This window comes from Brassica oleracea, chromosome C3 (assembly GCF_000695525.1).
Source record: "Brassica oleracea var. oleracea cultivar TO1000 chromosome C3, BOL, whole genome shotgun sequence".
Lineage (NCBI taxonomy): Eukaryota > Viridiplantae > Streptophyta > Magnoliopsida > Brassicales > Brassicaceae > Brassica > Brassica oleracea.
The window spans coordinates 1,309,030-1,320,194 of record NC_027750.1 but is presented as its reverse complement, the minus strand read 5'-3'; the positions used below and the strand labels follow the sequence as shown (position 1 = coordinate 1,320,194).

The following is an 11,165-nucleotide window of genomic DNA, read 5'->3' as shown; positions in this document are numbered from 1 at the left end:
CTTGGCTCTTAGCTCCATCTATTGCCGCCATGGTTTTAGGTTACCTTGAACCAAATGATTCTATTACTAATGCTTCAAAAGTGCGTTAGGCGTTCAATATAAAAAAAAGATTGATTGTTGCTATGAAGAATCTAAAGAGTAGGACATTTTTTGAATACAAATTGAAGGGAAGTAACCGCTTGAAGAAAAGAAGAAAAGGACAGGAAAAGGGTTTAGACTACTAATAAAATCACAAAAGAGTAATAATAATATAAACAAAACAAGGCAATAGCGGTGAATACAGACAGTCATCAGGAATACAATGTCACAATATTAAACTAGAGTCTTCTTTTACCCAAATTTCATTATTTATAACTGGTTTTAAAATAGGTTTTTGAAGTTTTCAAATCAACCACAACTTGAATATCAAGTAATAGTTTCATCGCTAGTCCGAGCGGCTTCTTCAGGCTTCGCGCGCGGCTTCTTGGACGGTCAACTTGAACCCGCCTCCGAGGTCGGTTCCATGCAACTGGACAGCTCGGTGCACGGAGCCTAGCCCATACAGGTGGACGAGGGCACGGCTGCAGATACAGCAAGAAAAGAAAGCATTAAAAAGGCGCTTATTTTTTTACACAAGAGAGTAATAGAGAGAAGTTGAAAAGGTTGTAACCTGTCGAGGATGAGGATGTCCGTGATTTCGCCACAGGAAGCGAAGTGCTTACTCAAAGCACTCTTGAGATCTTCTTGAGGAAGAGAAGGGTCATATCCCGTAACGGATATGGCTTCGCTCCTACAAGAAAAGAATATACATTGAGATTATTAATTAACGATCATCGGTTTCAAACTCAGAATCAAAAATAAAGAGAGAAATCAAACCTGCTCCTTTGGAAGTCTGCAACGTACTTTGCAGCTCGAGCGGCTGTAGTCATCCCATCAGTGGGCTGCTCTATTGGCGAAAGAGTGAGCTTCCTACCTCGAAGCTCACTTCCGTCGAGAAGTAAAGCTCTCTCTCTTGCCCCTTCTCCGCGAAGGACAAGGACGCAAGGACTTGACATGAATTTATCAGTTAATTAGAAGTGTTCATTTCAAAATAATATCCAAAAAAAAAAATTACAAACCTGATGAGCTGGTCTGTCACGGGATCTATCTTGATCTCAATGTTGTCCACTTCTCCGCAGGTTTCGAAGAGACGCTGCAAAGACGTGTAGAGCTCAACAGGATCACCCGAGGTGTTGAAACCCTCGACACTGATTCTAATCTGGCTCTCATGGTAATCCATCAAGGACTTCATATTCTCGACGAACTTATCCGTATCCCCGTCCAAAGTACTGTGATAATTTGGGGACAAGAACAACACATATTCCAAACAACGTTACTAAGTAAAATGATATGAACAAGACGAACACAAAAGACAACATACCACAAATACAAAAGCAATAATCAACGTTACGTTACTACAACAACGTTAATAAAATAATTGGTACAAGAACAACGTATCTCAAACAAAGCAATCAAAATTTCAAACGCACACACCAAGCAACCAACTTTACCGATCGAGGACAATAGAACAAGACATCTCACAGATATAAAAGCAAGAAATCAACGTTATTGTAATATAACGAGGACAAGAACATATCTTACAGATACAAATCTCACACACACGCACACAAACTTTACAGCAATATTTGAGACAATACTTATCAGCTTGACATGAACGAGATATATCACAGATACAAAAAGCCAACAGACACACAAACAAAGCAACCAACTATACTGCAATAATTTAGGACAATATTATCAAACCGTCAACGTGACATGAACGAGACATCTCACAGATCCCAAGAAAAAAAAAGGCAATCGAATTTTTACCGTTGTTGTTCTGATTCGACTGGAACAGTACGACTGTCTTTCAAGGTCAGACCCTAGGGTACAAGAAGGAAAATAAAATTAAAGGAAACCATATTCATTCAGAGCAAATAAGAACATTATGATAAGAAGAATAAGAAGAAGAAAGAAGCAGAAAAGATGACTACTTACTTCGATCCGGGATCCTTCCATCTTAGATAAGTCGAGAAGATAGAAGACTTTTTGCTAGGGTTTCAGAGAAAAGCGGCGTTGTTGTTGTTTTTTAATCAGGTTTAATAGTTTATTTCATAAGACGCTGTCGGAAGAAGGTTCTTTTTATATGGTTTCTAAAGCATGAATACCCTCGGCACAACCGTCATTTCCTATTGGGCCTTGCAGGTCTAAACTATAAGCCCATCCTAATAATCTTTATCCTATTATTAGTCTACATAAATAAATTCCTATAACATACAGTATATATCTATTATTTTTAAAACAAACTAAGTTTAACCCGCGCAGATATTTTTCATTTTATAAATATATAATTTTAATATTATTATACAAATTTATAATATATAATTTATATTTTAGTGTTATATATTGTGTAACTTTTTTATATTATTGTTTTGGGATTTTTATTACATTATCAATATATAGTGATTTTTTTATACAATTTACCTTTTATTAATGGTTATACGTTTTCGAGCTCAGTTTAACAAATTCATAATATAATATAATAAAATAGAAAATCTTCTTCAAAACATATTTTTGTAGATATAAAAGTTTAACATATATTAATAATTTTACTTTCATATAAAAATATTACATAGTTTACAAATTTTAACCCATTTCAATGGTGAATGATTAATTTATAAATGAAATCATTTAAAAAGGTAAAATTGGTTAATTTACTAAGTTAATATATTTTCTCATATTTAATTCATATAATACTTTTGTTTTAATAAAATATAGATTATGATGATTTGTTTTCTAGTAAAAAATTTTAGCTAACATTAATTTATAATAAGATTATATTAATAATTAAAAAAATTAATTAATGCATTATTTAATAAATTTTTTAAAAAATTTAGTAGAATTTTGTTAGATTTTTTCTCAACAAATTTTGTTATAACTAAAAAAAAAAATTAGAGGAAAATTGATTTATTATTTATTAATTTATTGATTATTAAGAATTTTAAATTTTAAACATTTGATTGACTAATGTAAATAATTAAATATGTCATATTATGTAATTAACTAAATGGTTGTACTATGACTTGTTAACAATAGATAAAATAGTGATTCTATTTTAATAGAATAGATAGAAATATTAGTTTGGATATATTAAATCTGAAATTTGAACATTGGTTAGTTTATACTTTATAGATTTCTTAGTTTTTATTAGATTGAATATAAAAATATATTCTTTTAGTTTTTATTAAATCAAATTTAGAAGTACATGCTTTTAGATTGGATTATATATATATATATATATGATTAGATTAACAATTGATTTGATTTGATATAGAAAGTACAAAATTTAAAAATTGGTTAATTTATTAATTTTTAAATATTTATTTAATAAAATATAAAAATTATCAATTTATTAATTAGATATTATTTTAAATCCGTCTAAATATAAATAAACATTCCACAGCCGGCATTTTAGTATAGACAAAGTCATATTATAGTCTATAAAGGCGTTTTAGTCTATAGAAAATCATAGTAAAAATTATAATGCACATTAGATTATTAATGATCAAGTATATATAAACTATACTACAAAATTACTACAATATATAATTACATTTTTAATACCAAAATGCATACAATAGTGGGATATGTATTTTTTATGTGAATCAGAGATTTAAATTTACTTTGTGCATCAAAGATCACATGTAAATGAATTATGTTTCGTAGTATAAGAGAAAAGAGAAGTACCCGTAATGTTTGTCTAATTATATTTAATAGATATAACAAAATATAATTAATTCATAAATAAAGTTAGGTAATTCAAAAATTAAATATCCATGTATCTTGGAGATTAAGTATAAATGACTACAATTTAATAGATAAGATTATATTTACTTCCAATGAAAGATGAATAAGTCCAAAATTAAATGATAACTTTTTAAGTAAATAAAAAGTAGAACTCTAAATTAATAGAGTATATTAAAAGAAAAGAAAAAAGTAGTACTTAACTCCTATTGCTTGTTCTGTCCTTTGCAATGTTTGGGATTGGGAAACAGATTATTTGATTTGTGTTTTCTTTAAGCTGTGCCGCCAGAGCCGGCCCTTGAAGGAAGTCGAGGAAGCTATCGCTTCCGGCCGCCACAGATTAGCAAAACTTTCAGCCTTATTAGGATAGAAAGTTCTTATTAGCATTAGTGGTTTGGATGATTGTTACAAGGGTTAAGCCTCGCGGGTTCGATTACCCTTAAGAGAATAGACCATATTTTTAACTTTTGCTTCTAGCTACATATTTTCTAGGACCGGCTCTGTGTGCCACCCGTCTGATAATCTTGCACTTTTATTTTTTTGAGGGACATTCATCTTCACTCCTTTTCTTTTTGTGATAAAGCTTTTCATAATTTGTAAACAACAAAACCCACAGTTCTTAAACTCTCTCTTTATCCAGAATTGTTCATTCTTATGATTACTATGACATTGTCTCGTTAGCATTTAGGAGTCTGATGCAAGAGCCTACCATTTTCTTTCAATCTTTTCAAAAGAAGACATATATATGATGTGTTTTATTAAAGTTTTCAAGTGACAGAGTCAACTTTACAGAATTAGTCATTCAAATAGGACATAAACATGTGATGCTTTTTGTTTCTCAAAGGAATGGTCTATTTACCTTAACCGATGCATTGTTAGTGGAATTAATTCCATGCTATCTGTAACAGTCTCCCATAATCATCGATATCAGATTATTTCAGGGGAAAAAGCTGAGCTGTCGATTCAGAGCTGTACTTTAAGTCTTGTTATGATCAAAACTTTATCTGCACAACTAAACCACTGATGCAGGAGAAGCCACTGAGCATCGCCAAAAGCTTGAAAGACTAGTGATAATGGCACATGTCTTGAGGGGATCCCTCTAGCTAGCTCCAACTTGTTGAGCCACTAAACCACTGGACGGAGATCAGTTTCGCCTTCTCTTACATGCATTACTTCCAATTAAAGGACAAAATACATTATAAACATTTCACTTGAATGATTTTATATTTATTTAAAATATTGAACTGAACCATGCCGTACATGTTTGGTTTACTTGGATGAGTGAGAACCTATAAAATTAGGCAAGTGAAAGGTAAACACACAAAACTCTAGTAACTCCAATCCAATAAATAAATCATCATTTAGTTGCGCCCATTTTTTCTATAGTAATCTCATCAGTTTTGAAAAGAAAGAAAAAAATATAAGAAGTGCAAAGAGCAGAACGTTTAAAGTCACTTACAGAAGTTGCTATTTCACATGCCGAGAGACCAGCTGATGGCTACATGCTATTCAGCAGCTGAAAAATATTCCTTTAAAAGACCCGCGTGGGCCTCAAGAGCGCATACACTTGAAAACCTTGCAGTTTAGGGTTGAAAATGAAGAGATATCCTTCTTGTCACCTATACGGAGTTGAGCCGAATTATATGAAAATTATTTAAGAAATATCGTATGGAAAAAAAATTATATTATTGATCAAATTAATATATTTGACCCTTAAATAATTTAATTTTTTTTTGTTAATTACATAATTTATTTACTAATGAACTGATCTCATTTTTAAAAATATTTTAGGTCAAAAAATTATTTATCGCATAAAAACCTAATGTTTAGGCCAAATAATCTCATGCTCACTATTTGGTTACAATGAAACTATGCCAGCTCGGTTTTATATCATGATTTAGCAATTTAAAAGTTAATTATGGTTATGAGAAGTTTACGTTCACTTGCTAATCCTATCTATCTTCGATATTTTTCTCCTTTTTGTGTCATTTTTGTTATTTTTCGATATAAATATTGATTTTTAAGTTCATTCTCATTTCTTTCTTTTATTTTGGCCTGAGATTTAGAAAATTTTTAAGATTCAAAATTATTAAAGAGATACATACTTAGGTTAAGATCTGCGTATTGTGCAGAATAAATAGTTATTTTATATTTTTCTGCATATTATGAAATAATAAAATAATAATTATATATTAAATAACTAAGATATCAGTTACTATTATGTAATAAATTGGCTTGTACATATAAATCAAATGACCGCTCTTGTTTATTCGCAATCATTTTAGAATAAATAAATCAAAACAATCAATCTTATTTATCGTATATGATATATAATTAAATTTAAACAATATGAAGTATATATATATATATATATTAACATAAAGACCTATTAAAATAAAATTATTTATTTATATGATTTTATTATCATTGTATCTTATTATAGAAAAAATTTAAACATTGATCACAAAAATTTATGTGAGACTTTTTAACAGTTTTAGTAATTTTTACTCGTTTTGAAAAATTCAAAGTACAACATATACAAAAAAATCTAAATTTTTAATATATGATTAAAGTAATTGAGTAATTTATTTTAATATTAAAGAATTAAACAAAAATGATAGAAAACATACAGATTATTAGCAAATCTTCATTATTTAAAATTATTAATTACTATATATATCATAACCATATTAGGTAATTCTGTAGGCTTTATTTAAGAAAATAATATATAATAAATTGCCACATTGATTTAGTTAATATCATATGATATCATATAGTTGGTATTAAATGTTTCTAGTGAGATATAAAAAATTGAATTGGACCAACTTGTTTTTCAATTTCAATGTGAAGCTGACACGTATGACTAATTAATTACTTAATTGATTGACAAATAAGCAAGAGTTTTTTTTTTAATTATTACAAAATTGAGTTACATCTTTTCAAATGTTCCTCAATTAACATATATAGGGGATTTAACGAATGATTTTTTATATTTGACATGATTGTCATCCTTCTCAAAGTAAAATCTATACTCTAATCAACCTATAAAATTTATATTCAATGGTCTTAATTACTGTATCCCAAACCCGATCAACCCCCTTTAATTTTGACAAACACATTTATTTTGATTGGGCCTTGAGTTACATCAGTCTCTTATATATTAATTGAAAAATATTACAACATTAGTTTGTAGGCACGTGTCAATATGAAAATGAAATTCAGGATTCTTAGAGAAATAGGTCGGTCCATCTTAACTTATATTATATTTTTTATTAAATTAACTATCAAATTGATAAATATTGTACAAAAGAATATTATTGCACTTTTCTTAAATAAAAGCTATGAAATTTCCTAATATGTGTAACGTATATATGACAATTAATGATTATGAATAATAAATATTTGATAATAATTTTTGTATCTTAGCTCTTTTTGTTTAATTTTATATTATTAAAAAATATTAAACAACTACATTAACCATATAATAAAAAAATATTTTTTTTATATGTTATATTTTGAATTTTTAAAACCACTATAAATTATTAAAAATGTTAAATAGCTCACACTAAAATTTTGTGATCAATGATTTAACTCTTTTTGGTAATAACAAGATACAAATGATCATAAATCATATGAATATGAAGTCTCATTTCCTAGACATTCATATTATCTAATAATATAGTTTAAAATTAAACTATATAACATAGAATAATACTTAAATATGATAATTTCTAAATATGCATTGAAAAAGTATTGAAACCTTAATATTTTAATTTTGAAATTTTCATTAAAAAATCGCTCATTAGAAATTTTGTGTTTATCATATGAGTATGAATTCTCAATAATAAATATTTATATTAAAATATACTGTTTTTCTATGTCCATGTCATTTAAATTTAGTTATATACCATATAAAATAAATAAAATTATTTTTTTGATTTATTTACCAAAAAATATCGTAAATAAATAAGATGTATTGTTTTGATTTATGTCTTTACTCTAATTTAATTATATACATAATACGTAAATGAATACAAATAAATAATAATAATAGATAAACATTAGTTTTATATATAACATTCATTCCGCGCAATTGCGCGGATCTTAAGCTAGTATCGATATATAGCTATCAATGTGGTTGTGTTAAAAACTAAAATCGAAAGTTTTATTTCTCGTTCGGTATACACCGATTTATTGAGTTAAACTAATATAATGACCGACCGATCCAAAGAGAGAGAGATAGAGAGAGACTTGGCTAGTTGACAAAAAAAAAAAGAGACCTGAGAAACCCTCACTAAGGTTGCTCTTACTCCTCTTGTCAAACTTTCAAATATCTATCTTATTAAAACTCAATTACAAATTAGGTTTGTTTAGAAACATGTATAGCAAATTTTTAAAAAAGTTTGTTTGGAAACATATATTGTAGTTTAAAAAAAAATTGAAAACATAGATTGAAGTTTTTTAAAAAGAGGTTTGTTTGGAAACATAGATTGTAGTTTTAAAAAAGAGGTTTGTTTGGAAACATAGATTGTAGTTTTAAAAAAGAGGTTTGTTTGGAAACATAGATAGCAATAGATTAAGAGAAAGAAAAGTAATGTACTTATATTTTAAAGAAAATTTGGAAGTCCATTATATTATGAGATACTATCAATCTGGTACCTAATCGGGTTCGGTTCAGGTCTGTTTGGGTTTCGGGTTTCTGAGGTCAAAGATTTTAGCCTCATTCTAATATTTCTAAATTTCAGTTCGGGTTCGCTTTGGATTTCGGTTCGAGTTCGGATAACCCATTTGAATTACTTTTAAAATTTTAAAGTTCATTATATATTTATATACTTTAAATTTCTCAAAAACTATAAACAAAATAGTATATTAAATATAAATTTGAATAACATATGTCATAAATACCTAAACTTAACATATAAATTATTTTAGTTCAAATATTTGGATGGAGAATCAATAATTATTTTAAGTATTCTTGGTTTACTACTATTATGTTATGCATCTTTTGTGGTTTTTTACAGACATTATATGAAACAGTGTAGCTTCTTCTGCGAGAATTGTTTTTTGAGGAAGAATCATTTTAATGGATTTAATTAAAAAAAAAACAAATGAATAGTTCATTCCAAATATATGTAAAATTACAAGGTTTTGACAGACAGATAAACATAATTCAAACTTGGCCTTATAACTCTTTCTTGCTCTATAGGGGTATTAAAATACTAGAGCCGGCCGTGATAAACACACATAACATAGATCTAATCAAGGTAGGACAGTTATTGCCACTACACCACTGATTGCCGCTGCAATTGCTCCAACCACAAATCCTGGTAGGTTTCCACCTCCGAACCACGAATCGAACTGTCCAGCTCCAAGCGACACCACCATTTGTGGTATCACGATTGCCAAATTTAGAACTCCCAGTGAAAGACCTATACATAGAGTTGGTGGTACATTATATTCGATATTAAAACATTATTACAAAAAGAAAACCCATCAATAATTCAAAAGAAAATTAAGGTACCTTGGCCTGCGCCAGAGTTGTTTGAGATTATGGAAGCTAATGCAAACGGAATACTAAACGTTACCTATAGTAATTACCAACAAAATAAATTAACGAATGGGACTATAATAAAGAGTAACAAAAAATATTAGAAGACAAGATGGCTACTTACAGCAAGAGGAATACCAAGAATAGCAAAGAGAGTCAATGCCCCAGCTCTAATGCCATCGGTCGGACCGGCTAAAACACCTGCGGTTTTCCTGTGAGCATCCGCCAACTTTGTAACCAAAACCGTCATGGCCAAACACACAGCAAGAATGAAGTTCACAACTCCCCAAAGCCGTTTAGCTCCTCCCATTTTCCGACCAATCCATTCAACACCAAGCGACATGAACCCAAGAACGATTGCATTTATCATCAGCCCCAACGCACCAGCATGCACTCCCTGGTTGTAAAGCCTCTTCGAACTCTCGTTTCCGCTCGAGTCTCCACCGTACACCTCACGACCCATCCAATCAGTATCGAACAAAAGAAAAGGGAACCACGCGATCCAGTTTAGCGCCGTGACTATTATTAACATCCACATGGGACGTTCCATCACCTTGAAAGCTCCAAAGACCTCCCCGAAGAAGGGCGTTTTCACGTCGGAGTCTGCTTCCTCCGGCGACCATTGCTTGTCTTTAACGTACCATAACGATGAAACGGTGACAAACAAAAGTAAAATGATGGAGAGGAAGAAACAGCTCTTTAGATTCGCACAATAAATATCACAAGCTTTAGTCATCGTGAAGGGAAACATTTTGTGAAGGTTGGTGTAAGAACCAGCCGCGTACCCCAATACGTTTCCAACCGCCATGAAGAACGAGAAAAACGCGTTTGCGGTCCGCGTTTTCCTCGCGTCTCCAGCGGCTAAGTCCGCGAGGAAAGCGCGGCATGGGCCTTGGAGAGTGTTGTTAGCCACGTCGAGGATCCAGAACCCGAGAGCGAAGATGCATATCGCACGCACCTTCACGGTCTCCTCGAGTTTGTCTCCAAGTACTCGTCCGAGGTCAGCGGCGTATCCGATCAAGATCCCCGCGACGGCGACGAGGACCGCTCCGGAGGCGATAAAAGGACGCCGACGACCGAACTTGGACGTGCATCGGTCGCTGTAGTAACCAACGGTCGGCTGGACAAGCATGCCGGAGATGGGACCGCATAGCCAGATGAGGGAAGACCACTTGTGCGGGATGCCGAGGAGCTGCACGTAGGGAGTGAGGAGAGATAGCTGTAACGCCCATCCAAACTGTACACCAGCAGCGATCGAAGACACTGATATCATCTTTCTCATTGGCGACGGCTCACCAAGCTCATCAGTTTGGAGGGGACTCATGTCGGCTCACAAACTTATTGTTCTTGTTGTGTGTTTTGTGATAAGGAGAGGAGAGGATGTGGTTGTGTATATGTATGCAAGGGTAAAGGGTGATTTTTATTTGATTCTATTAATGGAATGCTTTCTATAACTGAATATTTGTTTTTTAATTTGGGAAATAGCTGTTTTGGGAAGTAAATATCCCTTTACTATTATTTGAGGAGCATTGTAAATAATAAACCTTTGCCTCATGTGTTATTATCAAGATTGCCATTACTTATGTGTCATCATGAGAGCTCTTCTCATAGCATTTAGTGAATAACCCTTGCTTGCCTAGACTAATTACATATATTGCCATTGGACATTTAAGTTTCATGTTTATGCATAATATAATTGGTGTTGATGGATTATACATATATCTCTTATTTTTATGCGAGTTTTAAAAATGTATTTATTGCTTTCATGCTTATATCTTCTCATTCTTTCTTGGCT

The 11,165-nt window shown here is 31.1% G+C and overlaps 2 protein-coding genes across 2 annotated transcripts; both read right to left on the bottom strand.

Annotated features, from left to right (window-relative positions):
* Positions 1 to 325: 325 nt before the first annotated feature.
* On the bottom strand, positions 326 to 2,134 carry LOC106332981 (nucleolin 1-like). The gene is made up of 6 exons (XM_013771461.1): positions 2,017 to 2,134; positions 1,849 to 1,901; positions 1,098 to 1,307; positions 856 to 1,026; positions 650 to 769; positions 326 to 560 (listed from the first exon to the last, which is right to left on the bottom strand). Exons 1-6 carry the CDS (start codon positions 2,035 to 2,037, stop codon positions 443 to 445), a joined length of 693 nt encoding a protein of 230 aa, XP_013626915.1. The 5' UTR covers positions 2,038 to 2,134; the 3' UTR covers positions 326 to 442.
* A 6,922-nt stretch (positions 2,135 to 9,056) lies between these two features.
* LOC106329319 (putative sucrose transport protein SUC6) lies at positions 9,057 to 10,694 on the bottom strand. The gene is made up of 3 exons (XM_013767960.1): positions 9,495 to 10,694; positions 9,344 to 9,407; positions 9,057 to 9,251 (listed from the first exon to the last, which is right to left on the bottom strand). The coding sequence occupies exons 1-3, from the start codon at positions 10,692 to 10,694 to the stop codon at positions 9,082 to 9,084; spliced, it is 1,434 nt and encodes a 477-aa protein (XP_013623414.1). The 3' UTR covers positions 9,057 to 9,081.
* Between the last annotated feature and the right edge of the window lie 471 nt (positions 10,695 to 11,165).